The sequence below is a fragment of the Gekko japonicus genome, unplaced genomic scaffold (genome assembly GCF_001447785.1).
Source record: "Gekko japonicus isolate JY-2015 unplaced genomic scaffold, Gekko_japonicus_V1.1 scaffold502, whole genome shotgun sequence".
Taxonomy (NCBI): domain Eukaryota; kingdom Metazoa; phylum Chordata; class Lepidosauria; order Squamata; family Gekkonidae; genus Gekko; species Gekko japonicus.
The window spans coordinates 791,110-807,770 of NW_015169186.1; the positions used below are offsets into that span (position 1 = coordinate 791,110).

Below are 16,661 nucleotides of genomic sequence, written 5' to 3' on the forward strand. Positions count from 1 at the left end.
AAAATTATGCACAGTGACCTCTGTGCACATGTCCGCTATATCTGCTCCCTATGTCAGAGGAGTAATCCTAGCCTCGAGGAACAGGAGCTGAACTGGGAAAATGGTACTATGAGCCTCTTTCTCTCACACAAAGAATGACCCTGTGTACTCATCCTCCTTTATGTTTCTCAAGGCAGTGTTACACTTTCTTAAGTAACCTGTAAGTTGCTATTTCATCTTAAAGATTTTCTTATGAGAAACCACAAGATTGATGTGTGACACTACTTAGGCTGCGTTGAGTTGGGAGTCAAGACCTCCACCTTGATTTTGGCTATATCAAAGAATTCAGTGCAACTGCCCCCCCCCCCTTCTAGGTGTCCTGTGGTTTAACGGTAAACTCCACTGTGTTCTGCAGATCTCTCGTGTAATCCGTACCCCTGGTGGAAATGCTTTGCTTGTTGGAGTTGGTGGTTCTGGAAAGCAGAGCTTGACAAAACTGGCATCATTCATTGCTGGCTACCACACATTCCAGATCACATTAACAAGGTAGACCATTGGATAGACTGTTTCTTAAGCCACTGGAATTGCATGTTGTGAATGTTGCTTGTGTTGAATTTTTCTGTGAGGGAAAATTTATTCAGGTCTTTTCTTTTGTTTCCAAATTGTGTTCCATCATTCTGGAATAAATATTTGATGCTATATTGGAATGCCATCTAAAGGGTTTTTTTTAAAAAAAATAGTAAAACACATAGCAGTGTTATCAATAGTGGGGAATACACTTCCTTTGTTATTTCCACATGACATTACTGTGATGGCTGGTCACTTACTTGGCTCCCCACATCTTCCTGTTGCACCTTCCAGTAACGGTCAGTTGGGTCACCATGTTGGTCTGAAGCAACAGAACAAAATTTGAGTCAAGTGGCACCTTTAAGACACAAAGTTTTATTCAAGGTCTAAGCTTTGGTGTGCGTGCACACCAAAGCTTAGACCTTGAATAAAACTTTGTTGATTTTAAAGGTGCCACTGGACTCAAACTTTGTTCTTCAAGTAGCAGTGATCTAGTTGATAAGATTATAGTGTGGTTTGAGATTAACAGTGTTAACAAATAACTGTGCTGGATTTTGTGCTGCTATCTCCGCAGATACCTGCGGAGGTAGAATATGAATCTGAGGTAATTTCAACTACTTCGCACCTCTCCTTCTCCTGAGAGATCCATACCAACACCTTTGTTTCACAACAAAAGAAATAAGTTTATTGTCTCTTTCTGAGAAGGTCATGGATAAGTGAAAGAATCAACTATGAACCACAAGGAAGTGTAGAAATTATGTTTTCTAAAAGTTGCCGTTTCACATACCTGCAGCTTTACCTCTTCAGCTTGGAAACTGAGATGAGCCCCGCAACCCTAGAGTCGGACTCGACTGGCTTTCAAGCAAGGGAACCTTTACCTTTACCTTTACTTACCCAAGATGGACAGGACATCACAAGAGGCGTCTCCATCTGCATGCCTCGCATCTTCCGGGTTAAGATGGAATTGGCCTTAAATGAAATTTAGCCTTAGAATAGCGAGGCTGTGGCCAAAGGTATCTCCTCCAATCTGAGCGGGTAGTCAGACTGAGTTCCAAAGCAGTAGGTCGATGCCCAAGATCAGGAGACAACAAAAGGATATGTAGGCATGAAATAAAAAAGGTTTTTCTCCCTGCACCTGTCAGGGCCTGGAAGCCATGACTGAGTAGGGCTTTGTTCTTTCTTCAGGTCTTACAACACATCCAACTTGATGGAAGACCTGAAGCATCTGTATAGGACTGCCGGGCAGCAGGGGAAAGGAATCAGCTTCATTTTCACAGACAATGAAATAAAAGACGAGGCTTTCTTGGAGTACATGAACAATGTCCTCTCATCAGGAGAAGTAAGAGATGTTTCCCCCCCTTTCTCGCTTTTAGTTGAGAACTTTTTCCTTATGACCTTGGTGGCTGAGTGGGGGAGAAGCGTTCAGGAGAGGGGGCTGGGGAAGATGTGTGTGAATTTTCTGGATCACAACAGGGTGAAGGATTTCATTTAAAGTTAGAGCTGCATCTTTAAATCTGCAGCTCTGAGGACCAAATTGGGGAACCTGCCTCTTCGAACTCCGTGGGACTGCATTCTGACTAAATAGTCAGGTGCTAAAGCTTAGCTTAATTGAGGGGGGAGTTTTTTAAATACGCAAATTCTAATTTCATGGGGTTGTGAGAAGCGTGTTATTGATTTGAGGTTATTTTGATGTTAATAGGGAACAAAGAAGAAAATTAAACATGGCCTTCTAATGAGTTAATTGATCAGTGTAAAGGTTGATGTACTGGCTAAGACTCTAATCTGAAGAAATGGGTTTGATCCCCCACTCCTCCTCCACATGCAACCAGCTGGGTGACCTTGCGTCAGTCACAGTTCTTTCAGAGCTCTCTCAGCCCTAACTACCTCACGGGAGAGGAAGATAAGGCGATTGTAAGCCACTCCGAGACTCTGAGTGAAGGGCGGGGTATAAATCCAATTCTTCTTCTTCTTCTTCTTCTTCTTCTTCTTCTTCTTCTTCTTCTTCTTCTTCTTCTTCTTCTTCTTCTTCTTCTTCTTCTTCTTCCTCTTCTTCCTCTTCTTTCTCTTCTTCTCCTCCTCCTCCTCCTCCTCTTCTTCTTCTTCGATGTTCAAGCTAACAGTTCTGTAGTCTGTACACAAACGTAAAATAAGTCTGCTTTTGTTGTTAAAAGTTCTCTATGTCCCCCTAAGGTTTCTAATTTATTTGCCCGTGATGAAATCGATGAAATCACAAGTGACCTCATTCCTGTTATGAAGAAGGAGCATCCACGTCGGCCTCCAACCAATGAGAACTTGTATGACTATTTCATGAGCAGAGTTCGCCAGAACCTTCATGTCATCCTCTGCTTTTCACCAGTGGGCGAAAAATTCCGGAACCGAGCATTGAAATTCCCTGCCCTCATTTCTGGCTGTACTATAGACTGGTTCAGCCGCTGGCCCAAAGATGCTCTGGTTGCTGGTGAGTCCGAAGATCCTTTGCTTTTTTTTAAGTTCGGAGGTCTGTTGCCATTCGAGATAGATTTTGCTAGTGGCTCCGACAGCACAAGAATGGCGCCTGTAGCCAACTATAGTTTCCTGTTTCTGGCTGGCTTGGCAGTGGTGCTGTGCTGTGCTCTGTGAAGAGCTAAGTTTTCTTTTTCACTTTTCTGTCTATTTGATATCTTTTCTTTTGAGCTTGCTGATCTGGATCCTGTTTTGCCGGGCTTTGTTTTGCCTCAAGGCAACTGTTTTGGCAGGCTCGAGCCTCTTTAATTTTATTTTTAGGATGTTTCCCATGTACCCCTTGATAAGACGCTGAGTGTGGCCTGATTAGCTTGGGGGGCGAGAGGGGAACAGCTGGCGTGCAGGCAGAGATGGCTTGCCCCCTTCCACTTTTATAGCTGTAGTGTTCTCAATGGCAACTTGTTCCATCTCAGATTTTATTTTATTATTATTTTAATTTGGGTTAAATCGGTCCATTTCCAGCTGTGCTGAGAACAGTGGAGGATATAAGACAGGTTGGAGGATGTGAGAAGGCATTTGCAGGCTGTGCTTTGCCATGGAGGTGTATTGTTTTAGCTAGTTTTAAAATCAGTTTTAGCTTTTGTTTTAAATAGGTTTTTTATTCTTGCTGTTTTAACTGGTTTTAGCTTTTATTTTAAACAATTTATAACAGTTTTTCATTGCTTTTAACTTTTAAATAATTTTAAATCCTTTTTAAAAAATCCTTTTTAAAGCTCTTTTAAGTTATTTTAGCTGCCCCAATTTAATCTAGAGTTAAATGGTTGTATATTGGTTATATGGTTTAGATTTATATTATTGATTATTGACTATTGAAATGGATAAAAAATGGGTCCACCCATTTGAAGAGGATTTTAACATGAAACCAAAACACAGCAGACTAGATTTTTTTTATTAGTGTCTCTCCAGTTTCTTTAAAAAATAGGTTTGATCTTTTAATGCTACAGAGCCAGGTGGAGGCTGAGGAACTTGACAGATATCACTCTCTGAACCAAAATTATTCCTCTCAATGGGGAAAGATGATAACGGCAATTTCTGACAAGAATATTGGAAAGAGGCCCCAAAATCCCAGTCTGCTAGCAGACACACTTATAGCTTATCTATAAGAGGTTTGAGTTTATTACAGACTATCTTCTTAAGATAGAACCGCTGAACCAGGAAGATTAATTATAAAGACACAGAAAACCCCTTTATTCAGATATGGCTAAAAAGAACATAACATACAATGAAAGCCGTCTGTACAATAATGATATTAAGAAAAGGTCTTCCTCCCCTTCTCTCTCCAAAAAACAAGAACGAGCTCCAAGTGAACACACCTCAGACTGTAATGAGTATTTTCCCCTTTAAAGGAAAACATATTTATTTATTTAGAATTTTAGACTGCCCTTCCCTGCAGGCAAGGCGCCGGGTCGTTTACAACAGGATAAGAACAACAGAAAATCTAGAGTAAGTTAAATCAATAGATAGAAGTCTATTCCAAGATGGCAAAAATTTCAAGAAAAAAATTATCCAGTACTACCTGTTCTGGAGAGTTTTGTCCCAACATTCCATCCTTATCCTGTCTCACCGTGCACATGCACGTGGTCGACCGTCCAGACTACCGCTGTGGTAAACATGGAGCAGGCACTCAGGCAGCATCTTTTTTAAAAAAATCCTTTTTGTGCATGTGCAGAAGTGCTTATTCGCCACCAGGCAGTGATTCACAACCCAGGTGTGAATATGTGCTTATGCACACATTGCTAACTGAGTAAAAAAAATGGCCGCCATGGAGTGGAAGCTTCAGACTTCCCAAAGAGCTTGAGTGCACAACGGAGCTATGAGACATCCGGATATGTGTTGTGAACCTGGTCGATTCAATAAATATCAGACTTTATCCAGTGTTGGGAAATTTGGGGGTGAGTACAGGGAAATGATGACTACGGAACAGGATACGGATGTTGCTGTCTGAATGAGGAATTTAAATCTGATGGTGAGAAGCAATGACAACAGATCAAAGTGCTCATCTGATCACACCCCTGGAGATGTATTGGATGATTCCGGGGGGGCTTAAAACACATTTAATGGGGAATGAACTTATTCGTTTCCGTGGGGGCTGTGAATCACAGAACTACTAAATTTATTTTATTTAAAAATATGAGAGGGTTTTGTCATCTCAAATGTGCCAATGTTCATAGAACTTATTGGACAACTGAATATTTCTTTAAAAGCACATTGATGTGTGGATTTCAGATGTAGGAATTAAATGAAACACATTTACATGTTTATCCCATCAAGACAAGAAAACTAGCATAGCTACCTGATAATTACTAAAAAAGGATAAGTGTGAAGGTAATTTTATTTCTGGGCCTATGGCATACATATTTTTTTTAAAAAAATCAAAATAAAAAAATTATTGTCCGAATTTGCAATCATTAAGAATAATGAATTCATTTATTTAGAGTGCCATGTGGGTTCTATTAGCCCTGAACCGGACAGCCCAGGCTAGCCCAATTTTGTCAGATTTTGGAAGCTAAGCAGGGTCGATCCCTACTTAGTATTTGGATGGGAGACCACCAAGGAGTACCAGAGTTGCTATGCAGAGGGCAGAGAATGGCAAACCACCTCTGAACACCTCTTGCCTTGCAGCCATTTCCCCCAGAGGGACTGAGCTGTTTTAATTGTAATTCCAGGAGATCTACAGGTCCTACCTGAAGGTTGGCAACCCTAGATGGCGAAACTATCAATCTGCCTTTTGTGATGGGGCCTTAAGTAACGCTTAAGGGTTCCATGGTAGATGAAATTCAAAATTGCCTGGAAGGCCGTGATGTATGTCCGAAATTCGTCATATCAAACATAACACAGTATCTTTTTTCTTTTTTTTAGTGTCTGAACATTTCTTGTCCTCCTACGATGTTGACTGTACGGATGAGACCAAGAGAGAGATGGTGCAGTGCATGGGCTCCTTCCAGGATGGAGTTGCTGAGAAGTGTGTGGATTATTTCCAGAGATACCGTCGGTCCACCCACGTCACTCCCAAATCTTACTTGTCCTTCATCCAGGGATATAAAGCAATCTACAAAGAAAAACATGCTGAGGTGCAGACACTGGCCAACAGGTGAAGTGTTGACTTTCCTACTTCCATCTCCAGTTATTTTTCTCCATACAATGCATAGACATCATGTGCATATTAGCTAGTTCCCAGTAGGGATGAGCAGAAACTGGCTGACAAAAGTTCGTCATGAATTTTGGCCGGTTCGTGATACACGAACTGAAGTTCATGAACTCAAAAAACACAACAAACTTCCACAAATGTTGGGGCAATTTGTGGTGGTCCATGGCCAGTTGTGAAAATTCTGCTCTTCATGAGAAACAGCCGAGGGGCTGGGAGCTCCCTGCCGCTCAGCTGTTTGGTTTAAATGGCCCAGCTTTCTGCTCCCCACAAAAAGCTGCGGGGAGCAGAAAGCAGTGTTTAAATAGCCGGGAGCCATTTTAACCCTGCTTTTAGTTCCCCACAGGTTCTTACAAGGAGTAGAAAGCAAGGTTTAAATGTCCCTGCTTTTTTCTTGCTGTGGCCAGCAGAAAGAAAGGGGTGAAGTCCCTTCGGCCAGCAGAAAGGGAAGGGTGAAGTCCTTTTCAGGGGGACTTCTCCACCAGTTTTTCATGCTGTCTTCTGCAGTCCCTTTAAAGGTTAAAGGGATTGCACAAGACAGCCCAAAATGGCTGAGCATAATGGGACAAGAGGTGGTAGATCCGCTCTATTCTGCTATGGTCAGGCCTCACCTGGAGTCCTGTGTCCAGTATTGGGCACCACATTTTAGGAAGGATGTTGACAAGCTCGAGCGTGTCCAGAAGAGGGCAACCAGGGATGGTGAGAGGCTTGGAATCCAAGTCTTATGAGGAAAGGCTGAAAGACTTGGGTATGCTTAGCCTGGGAAAGAGAAAGCTTAGAGGGGACATGATTGCAGCCTTCCAGTATTTGAAGGACTGTCATGTAGAAGATGGAGCAGATCTATTCTCTCTTGCTCTGGATTGCAAGACTAGATCTAATGGGTGGAAATTACAAGGGAGTCGATACTGGCTAAATATCAGGAAAAACTTCCTAACTGTAAGAGTGGTTGAGGAGTGGAACAGGCTGCCTCGGGAGGTGGTGGATGCTCCTTCGCAGGACGTTTTCAAGCAGAGGCTGGATGACCATCTTTCGGGTATGTTGTAGGGCTCTCTTTCGGCTATGCTCCTGCAAAGTCCAGGGGGTTGGACTAGATGACCTGCAAGGTCCCTTCCAACTCTAACATTCTATGATTCTATAAGCTGCTCCCTGCTGCTCAGCTGCTTTTGGGCTTTCTGCAAACCCCTGACACTACAATCCCTTTCAGTGGGTTTTGCAGGGACACGAATTGCACAAATTAGTTCAGTTTGTGGTTCGGTTTCTGGTTCAGCCACACACCATGAACCAAACTGCATTTTCCCAGTTTGTGCCCATCCCTAATTCCCAGTGTTAAATACTCTGTGTAATGTATTGAGCTTGAGATCCATAACAAAAGCAGGCTAGGATCCTAGGAGCATACCAGTAGGAACGCTGGGATCCTAAAAGAGCCCAATAGGGTTACCTGGAAAGGTAACCTGGTGTAAATAGCCTATCATGGGGAGTGGGGTGTGTTTTGGGTGTGACGTTCTTTGGGCATAAAACCTGGCTTCAGCCAGGGGTCTTTGTCTTTGTTCTCACTGCTGAATAACTTAATAAACTATGAGCTGATCATGCAACGCATCTGAACCCCGTACATTTCACTCTGATGTGTCGTGTTGAGGTCCAAGCTAGAAATTCAGTTGTCTAGCCGGATCTCATCAGATCTCAGAGGTTAAGCAGGGTTGTGCCTGGCGAGTATTTGGATGGGAGACCTCCAAGCAACACCTGGGGTCGTGACACGGAGGCAGGCAATGGCAAACCACCTCTCAACTTCTCTTGCCTTGAAAATCCCACAGGGTGGCTGGCCGTATGTCAGCTGTGACTTGACGGCCCTTTCCACCACCCATGAGAAGCAGTTAGGACATGGGGTGGGGGGGAGGCAGGCAGGGAAGAGATGCTCTATCCTTTTTCCTACCAGGCATTCCATGTGGACATTTGACTTCTAGAGGAGGGACATGCAGCTGTCCCTCACCCACAGCTTCTATGTCCCAATTATGCTGGATTTATTTTTTTTATGTCCCTCAGAATTTATTTTAAAAAGAAGAGTGAGGCAGGAAAACGGTTGGGCCGGACTGAGTGAAAAGAACAGGGAGTACATCAGTATATCTGTGTCAAGAGGCCAGTAGGGATCTACACTGGATATCTTGACTGTTGAGTGATTATTCTTCTGTGTTCAATTGCAGGATGAACACTGGACTGGAGAAACTGAAAGAGGCCTCTGAGTCAGTGGCTGCCTTAAGCAAAGAGCTGGAAGCCAAAGAAAAAGAGCTTCAGATAGCCAGTAAAAAAGCAGATACGGTAAGTTGGGAATTCGTGATCTTCAGCTTGTGGGCATCCTGGGATGTTGAGGACATGGGTACAGTCACATAGGGACAATCACAAAATGGCTGCCACCGAGGATGGAGCCAATCACAGAATGCCGGGGGGGGGGGGCTGCAAGCCGAACATTCTCCACCACCGGGGGGCAGTGGTTTTCCAAGGAGTGCTCCCTGCAGACATAAAGTTGATGCCTCTCTGGCTTTCTAAAGCAACTCCTGCTCCAATATGGAACAGAAAAGCCAAGACTGGATCTTTACTTTGGGGAAGAAGGAAGTGGGGCCAAGAAACTCACTGATGGATGCCTGTGGTCAGGCCAGCATGCCTTTTCATTCTTTAGGTGACAGAATTTGTGGGGTCTCATTACTTGGATATTGAAATGTGAAGTGCTGATAGCTCATGAATTCTCTATGGTATTTTCTACCCGGAAGATGTGTGCACACTCCCATGAATAGGCTTCATTTGTTTTTCCCATTAATACGTGTGTTTTTCCCAAGTAGGTGTTAAAGGAAGTTACAGTGAAAGCGCAGGCTGCTGAAACGGTGAAGGCAGAAGTGCAGAAGGTCAAAGACAAGGCTCAGGCGATCGTGGACAGTATCTCAGCAGACAAGGCCACTGCTGAAGAAAAGTTGGAGGCTGCCAGGCCCGCTTTAGAAGAAGCCGAGGCAGCTTTGCAAGTTAGTACTAGGTCATTGAAGGATGCAGACTTGGCCCAGCTTCTTGGTGCTTGGGGGGGCAACAGTGGGAGGGATTCTGGTGTCCTGGCCCCACCGCTAGACCTCCTGATGGCACCTGGTATTTTTGGCCACTGTGTGACAGAGTGTTGGACTGGACGGGCCTTTGGCCTGATCCAACATTGGCATCTCTTATGTTCTTAAGAAAAAAAACAGCTACAAAAACTTCTGGTAGCAGTAGCAAAGAGCAAGAGTCCAGTAGCACCTTAAAGGCTAAAAATTTATGGCAGGGTAGGAGCTTTTGTGAGTCACTGCTCAGTTCTTCAAATACAACTAGAATGTGAGTCCATCTGTCCTTATATCTTGGAGAGTGGAGTGATTTCAGATGCCGAATGACAATAGCAAGTGAATGACAATAGCAGGCATCATTGGATTAGTGTGATATGCAGAGGGGTAGAAGGCACTGAGAAATCAGCATTAGTAATGAAACAGGAAACCTACGTCTCAATTCAGTCCAGGAGGATGTGTTCTTTGTGAGCTTCATTGTCAGTTGCAATTCAGCAGTCTCTTTCTCATCTCCCTTTGAAATTCCTTTGTAAGAGAATTGCTACTCTTAGGTCAGCCATTCAATGTCCTGGAAGGTTAAAATGTTCCCTCACTGGTTTTTGAATGTTGTGGTTTCTGATGTCAGACTCATGCCCATTAAGTCTTTGTGGGACTGGCCTGTTTGTCCAATGTGGAGAGTGGAAGGGCACTGCTGACACGTGATGGCATAAATCACACTAGAGGATGAGCAGGCGTCAGAACCTGAGATGGCCTGGCTGGTGTTGCTGGGTCCACCGAGGGTGTTGCTAGGATCTATAGGAGCCCAAAGTTTCCATCTTAGTTTGCTGCAAGCCACGGTACCACAGTCCATGTTACTGTTAAGTAGTTTACCATCGCAGGTGTCACACCCCGCCTCCTCCCATAGGAGACCCCCCCCCGGTAGCCGTTGCCCTGAAGTCTCCTTAGGCTCCCCGTGAACCCCTTTCTGGGCCCTAGTGCCTTCCCCAGACACACATCGTCCCGGGGAGAAGCGCCTTCTTTCTCTGATGGAGGGGACTCAGGGTCCTCACCCCACCTCCACACCGGCCTGCTGGTGCCTGCTGTCTCTCTCTCTCTCTCTCTCTCTCTCTCTCTCTCTCTCTCTCTCTGTGTGTGTGTGTGTGGGGTTGTCTGGGCTACCCGCCGTCTCCTCCTCAACCCCTCCCTGGCCCTTGAGCCCACCCCTTCACCTGCCTTTCTCCTTCTCCTGACTGGCTATGCTCCCATACTTAACCCCAGAGGCCCAGCTGCATCCCAGGGTGGAGCCGTTGTCCTGGGGCCTGACACTGTGGGCAGTTTCTGGGTTAGGCACAACTCCCTGCCACGAGCCTCATCAGGGACAGTGCCACGGTTTCCTGCGGCTTCTCCTGTCTGTCTCCTTGCCCTCCCGATGGCCCTCTGGCCTGAAGTCGTCTTAGCACTACATCCTCCATGCTCACCTCGGACCTGGGGCCTGGCATGGCTGAGCGGGCCATTGCAGCTTCCTCCAGGGCGTTTCTCACCACTGTCTACGACGTTGTCTCCTCCTTCTGGGACTGGTGTGGCCATAGCTGGCTTCCTGTGGGTGAGGGGGGGTTGCTGGTGGTGGCCTTGTGGGAGGGGGGGTGGACCAAGTCCCAGCCAATCCGTGCTGGGACAGCAGTTGAGAAGTTGTTTTAGGTTAGCAGGCTGGCTGGAAGCAAGAAAAGGCTGCCCCCCCCCAGTGCCTGTGCAAGGGAAGTGTCACTGTCCAGCATGGGTTGTAGGTCATTAATAATGGGTTGAACTGGCCTGAGTTGTGAGCTGTAGGCAATCACCAGTGGTGTTCTGTTGTCATTTTCCTTGGGCTTGTCTTGTAGCAAGCTGTCCCTGGGTATCATTCTGGCCTTCCCACTCATCCTTATCACCATATCAGGAGGGTATTGTAGTTGCCAAAATGCCTGCTGTAGATCCTTCAGGTGAGTATCTCTGTGTGAGAGGTAGGACTATTGCGTCGGGCTTGGCTGCAGACAGTGGGTTGTTTGATGTGGTTGGGGTGGCAGCTGGAGGCATGCAGATGTGTCTGCCGATCTGTTGGGGACCAGCAGGACTGGAAGGAGGACGGATGCAGTGAGGCCAGGCAGATCCATCTGTTTGCAGTAGAGGTGAATTTCCTTGTATAAACTCTGGAGGCTTTTGTGCAAAGACTGGATGAAAGTCAGCAGATAATTCCTTGTTAATTTGTCATGGAAAAATCAACTTGCCTATCCCCTGAGAATCCTTTTCATCGTGTTCCCTTTCGACACCCTAGACGATCAAGCCTTCAGACATTGCCACCGTCCGCACACTGGGCCGTCCGCCTCATCTCATCATGCGGATCATGGACTGCGTGCTGCTGCTGTTCCAGAGGAGGGTCAACACTGTCAAAGCGGACCTGGAGAAAAATTGCACCACCCCCTCGTGGCAGGAGTCCTTGAGGCTGATGACTGCAGGGAACTTCCTACAGAACCTGCAGGTGTGTGAAAAGCACGGCCGCGAGGGGATGGGCCTGGGGAGCAGGGACCGAATGTGAAGACCTCCCTTTCAAGGAATTGGGGAGGGGGGGGGAGCAAAATGGTGTATATTGCAGGGATAGGGAAATCTCTCTCCCCTGCTGAGGTTTCATCAGCTGAAAACATCGCTTCTGTTTTCAGTTAATGAACTAGGCTCATGTAATGTATATACCAGTTTAGCACTCGATAGGGAAGGCATTCCCATGTTCCGTTCTGTTTAACGATGACTATTTAAAGTGAAGTGCATAATGATTGCCCTCCTGCGTTCAGTCTCGTCAGATCTTGGAAGCTAAGCAGGGTCGGCTCTGGGAGGTAGTTCTTGGATGGGAGTCCACCATGGTCACTATGCAGAGGCAGGCTGTAGTGTATTCAAAGCTGCCTTGAATGCCTAACATGTGTGAAACACCTAATTGGAATGTGATGTTAAGCTCCGTCCCGGGCTAGGATCCAAAGTCATCCAATAAAATCGCTAGCCCAGGAAGTAACAAGCCAATCACTTCAAACAAGCTCCCTGAGCGGGAACTAATGTGATTGGATATTATCTCGGCAACCTCATGGGTTGATATGTGTACAGTGGGTGTGGCTACATTAGCCGGGGATGTTTAAAAGCAGGACAGCTGCAATGTCAGGGCTGTTCTGGCTATCAGATGTTGATCCGTGTTGGAGTTGTGTTCGAGCTGAAGAATAAAGCTGTGTTCTTGCTGAATCACTCTCCGACTGCTTTGTTAAGCGAGCGACTTAACACAGGCAGTGGCAAAAACCACCTCTGTTCATCTGTTGCCTTAAAAAGTCTGCATCTGCCATAAGTTTCCTGTGACCTGATGGTACTTTTCACCACCACTGAAGGATTAACTTGAAATGGTCTCTATATTCGGCCACAGATGCAATTCCAGTGGGAGCCCCTGCTCCTTCCCCTTTGGGGCCATCCCTCCATTAGCACCTACACAGGATCTCTGTGAATGAACCATAAATTATGGTGGATTTTTGTCCCTGAATTACTCCTGCAGGCATAGCTGGGGCCTACTTAAGATATCATGATAAACGACCCCTCAGTTTGTGATCTCATCATAGAATCTGACTGCTAGTGAAGACCGTGACGGCAGCACAATGCTACAGAATGGGGGGGGGGATGTTTTGATGGTAAAATCTGCTCTATAGAGCCAGGCGCAGAAAGCCAGATATTTTAAGAGAACCCGTGCAACACAGAGCAGTACTCCTCATTCAAATATACTGAAACCAGGACTACTAGAGTGAATCAGGAACCAGTCAGACCAATCAAACAGTGACTTGTTGGTTGAGTTCTGTGCCACCGGTAAAGCATCTCTGTCCCCTTGGTGTATCTAGCAATTTCCCAAAGACACAATTAACGAAGAAGTCGTCGAGCTGTTGAGCCCTTACTTTGGTATGAGTGACTACAACATTGAAACAGCAAAACGAGTGTGCGGAAATGTGGCCGGCCTTTGCTCGTGGACCAAAGCGATGGCGTCTTTCTTTGCTATCAACAAGGAAGTTCTGCCTTTAAAAGTAAGCCCAGATAAATGATGAAAGGCCAGAGTAAAATGGAGTCAGCTGGGATGTATGTTGTTGCCATGCTCAGGGCAAAGGGTTCCATCATAAGCCTGTGTGAGAGAGGTGTGTGTGTGTGTGTGTGTTAAAATTCAGGAAAATGAGGCACAGTTAGTTAGCGGTAGACTGGACTGTACCAGTGGAGGTAGGAGGGGTGGCATTTTTTTTAATGGTCTTCTGTGTCCAGAAACTCATGGGAAGTCGGAAACTAGCACAGCAAGAAGAAAGATTCCAGCCCTGCCTGCTTCCTGGTGTGCTGGTTTCCCACTTGCAGGTAGTTTTGGGGTATGAAGGAGCATCCATTAATATGCCCGTCCTGGACTGTGAAGTCCTGCACTATAGTCTGTTATCTTAGGATGTGACTGACTCATTCTGCAGAGTGTGTAGATTGAGCACTGGCATCTCTATGCAAAGGCTCTCAAATTTCTTAACACTTGTTGAATAAAACCTACTATCTCATTAACTGTTAATTTGATGTGAGTTACTCTTCCAAAGTGCAGATAGTTCCAGAGGGTTGCCGCAAGAGCTGGATCAGAGTCAAAAAGCACCTGAGGGACCAACACGGCTTTTTTTTGGGGGGGCGGGGGGGAAGCCTTTGCAAGAGTCGGCGGCTCACTGGACTCGGGTCTCTGACGAGGGGAGCTCTGACTCTGGAAAGTTCGTACCTCAGAAACTGTCTTCCAGCTGCTCTTGGGATCCAGCTCTCCTACAAATGTGCAGTCCGACATGTTCTAATTTGGTGGGGCAGGGAGGGCTCCGTGGAGGGATGGAGAATGCGCCTGAGTGTTGGGGAAATCAGTTGCAGCTCTGCAGGGCGTTTTCTGACTTGCGCTGCTTGAACTGGCGACTTGCAGGCGAATCTGGCCGTCCAGGAGAACCGGCTCACCACTGCCATGCTGGATCTGCAGAAGGCCCAGGCGGAGCTGGACGCCAAGCAGGCGGAACTAGACATTGTGCAGGCCGAGTATGAGAAAGCCATGCGGGAGAAACAGGTACAGTTCCATGGAGCTCACCCGGAAGTCTGTTGAGCATTTAACTATGGGATGCACGTCGCCGTGTGGTGAGCGGATCATCTGCGTTGTCCTGCCAAGTGGTGAACAGACTCTTGTGACGTTCAGCACCTGACCCGAAATCCAGGGCATAGTCTGGTTCTTCCCTCCACTGAGCAGGGCAATAGGAACCCTGGACTGCTGTGCTAAGTTGGTAAACCGTCCTCTCTGGGCTGTTTTGCCATTGGGCTGTGTTGCCCTTTCCCATATATCTCAGAATGTGCTAGAAAATCTATTTTAAACCCATGTTCTTTCTTTGATTTTGTGTTTAGTTAATGGCAGCTTGTTGCTAGTGAAGAATTGGGACTCTCTCTTTTTGAAAAACAAAACACAAACGTTACCACTTCTGGTGCATTCCCTGACTCCTTTCATGTAGTTCTTATTTTAAATTAGGGCCCCTAGCTTGTATTGCATAAGCTGGGAGTGAGGAAGCTCCCTCGTGCAATACTTCACCTCAGCCACAAACTCACTCGTTCTCCCCAGACATCTCCCCCCCCCCCATGCAGAGCTACTGCGAGGATGGCTGTGATCGTTGGAGGTGCCAGCTCTCCGTACTACACTTCCATTCTGCCCTTCCTCCGAGAAGTTCGAAGCAGTGTGCCCGGTTCCCTCCTTCTCATCTTATCTTCCCAGACCTTGATCTAACAGCGGCACCATACTGGCTGTCTTGCATAAAGCCTGCATGAGCTCGTCGGTTGCTTTGGTGCCTCTGGCGAAAGGGGTGTCGTGAGCAGAGTGTCAGTAGGGGGTCTGGGAGGCCCAGGCTCGTCTCCCTGCTCTGCCATGGAAGCTGGCTGGGTGACCTTGGGCCCGTCAGCCTCTCACAGCCTGACCCCCACTTCACAAGGTGGTTGTGAGGAGAAAACAAAGGCGAGGAGAACAACGTGGGGTATAAATGAAATACATAAAACTTACGTTCCTGATCCTGAGCCCGTGGACCCCGGAAACCTGCTTTGTGAGGTCTGCAGGCCCATGAAAGCCGGGTGCCCAGAATTAAACTCTGTGGGTCTTACAGGCAATGTTCCCTCTAAGCTGTGGAGTCTTGTGAGCAAAAATTCTACTTTGTGAGCTACTGGCATTAACATTGTGAGCGAGCGATCTGGCTATTGCAGAAATCAGTTTGCTCTGGAGCCATCCTTCCTGAGCGGAGACAAAAATGTATGAGCTGGAGGCTAAAAAACTGTGAGCTGGCTCACGCTAACTCAGCTTAGAGGGAACACTGCTTACAGGTGCCCCCACTGGACTCTTTCTCGGCATTGTGGCACACGGCTCTTAAATGCCTTTGGCCAGAGCTTTGATTACAGAGAAATATGTGCTTCGAGTCTATGTAGGGAGCCTATCCAGATGCAATCATAACGTGTAATGCTCAATAGGCTGTTCATACTAATAAGAGGTGGGGATGCATCATGTGATGTTAAACTGTTATAAGCAAGGTTTGGACCAAGCTGTTTTCTCCACTAACCTGTCTCAATTTGGATTTTGGCAGACGCTGCTGGAGGATGCAGAACGCTGCAGGCGTAAAATGCAGACAGCCTCCAGTTTGATCAGTGGGCTGGCTGGCGAGAAAGAGAGATGGACAGAACAGAGCAAAGAGTTTGCTGTGCAAACCAAGAGGCTTGTGGGTAAGGCAACGGCACCACCATTTTGGTGTTCTGCAGAGTTGTGGAGGTCACATAAAATACAAAACTTCAGGAATGTCCGTCATGTTTTTCTGGCTAGCTTATTAGAACACGCCAGGAACATTTCCAATCTCTGCATGAAAAATAACAAAGTGTTCTGCATACCTTGAAGGTGACAATACGCTTGCATGAAGCTTTTGGAACCAAGAGGTGGCATTCTTCAATGTACTACAACAATGGCTGCTTCAGCTGATGAACTCTTGTGCTGACAAAAAAGACAGTGAGTAACTGAACAGGCCCACTCTTGTGGATGCTGTCTGTTGTGGTTCATGTTGCTGCCTTGAAGGACGCCACCTTTGGGGTAAGTGGCACTTCTGTCACCTGCCCGGTTCACCCTCTGCCCGGGCAAGGACCGTGTCTGAAGCCTCACGGGAGGGGAGCAAGATTCAGGCTTGTGCCTCCCCCGCTCCTCAGCCCCCTGCAGCAACACAGCAGGTGTCCTCTTGGTTTTCCTGGAGCCCAAAGACTAATCTGGTAGAACCGAGTCCGATTCCTCCTACTCCTCCGACTCCACATGAAGCCTTGTTGGGTGACCTTGGGCCCATCACCATTCTCTCCAAACTCTCGCCTGTTGT

General features: G+C 46.6%; 1 protein-coding gene across 1 annotated transcript in view; it reads left to right on the plus strand.

Annotated features, from left to right (window-relative positions):
* Window positions 1-16,661, plus strand: part of DNAH5 (dynein, axonemal, heavy chain 5) — a 187,207-nt gene that overhangs the window by 119,977 nt on the left and 50,569 nt on the right. Inside the window, exons 54-63 of the mRNA XM_015416182.1 lie at window positions 395-525; window positions 1,732-1,885; window positions 2,737-3,004; window positions 5,908-6,139; window positions 8,392-8,506; window positions 9,025-9,201; window positions 11,552-11,755; window positions 13,137-13,316; window positions 14,213-14,350; window positions 15,894-16,029. Coding sequence (XP_015271668.1) covers window positions 395-525; window positions 1,732-1,885; window positions 2,737-3,004; window positions 5,908-6,139; window positions 8,392-8,506; window positions 9,025-9,201; window positions 11,552-11,755; window positions 13,137-13,316; window positions 14,213-14,350; window positions 15,894-16,029 — 1,735 coding nt within the window. The remainder of the gene's footprint in view (window positions 1-394; window positions 526-1,731; window positions 1,886-2,736; window positions 3,005-5,907; window positions 6,140-8,391; window positions 8,507-9,024; window positions 9,202-11,551; window positions 11,756-13,136; window positions 13,317-14,212; window positions 14,351-15,893; window positions 16,030-16,661) is intronic.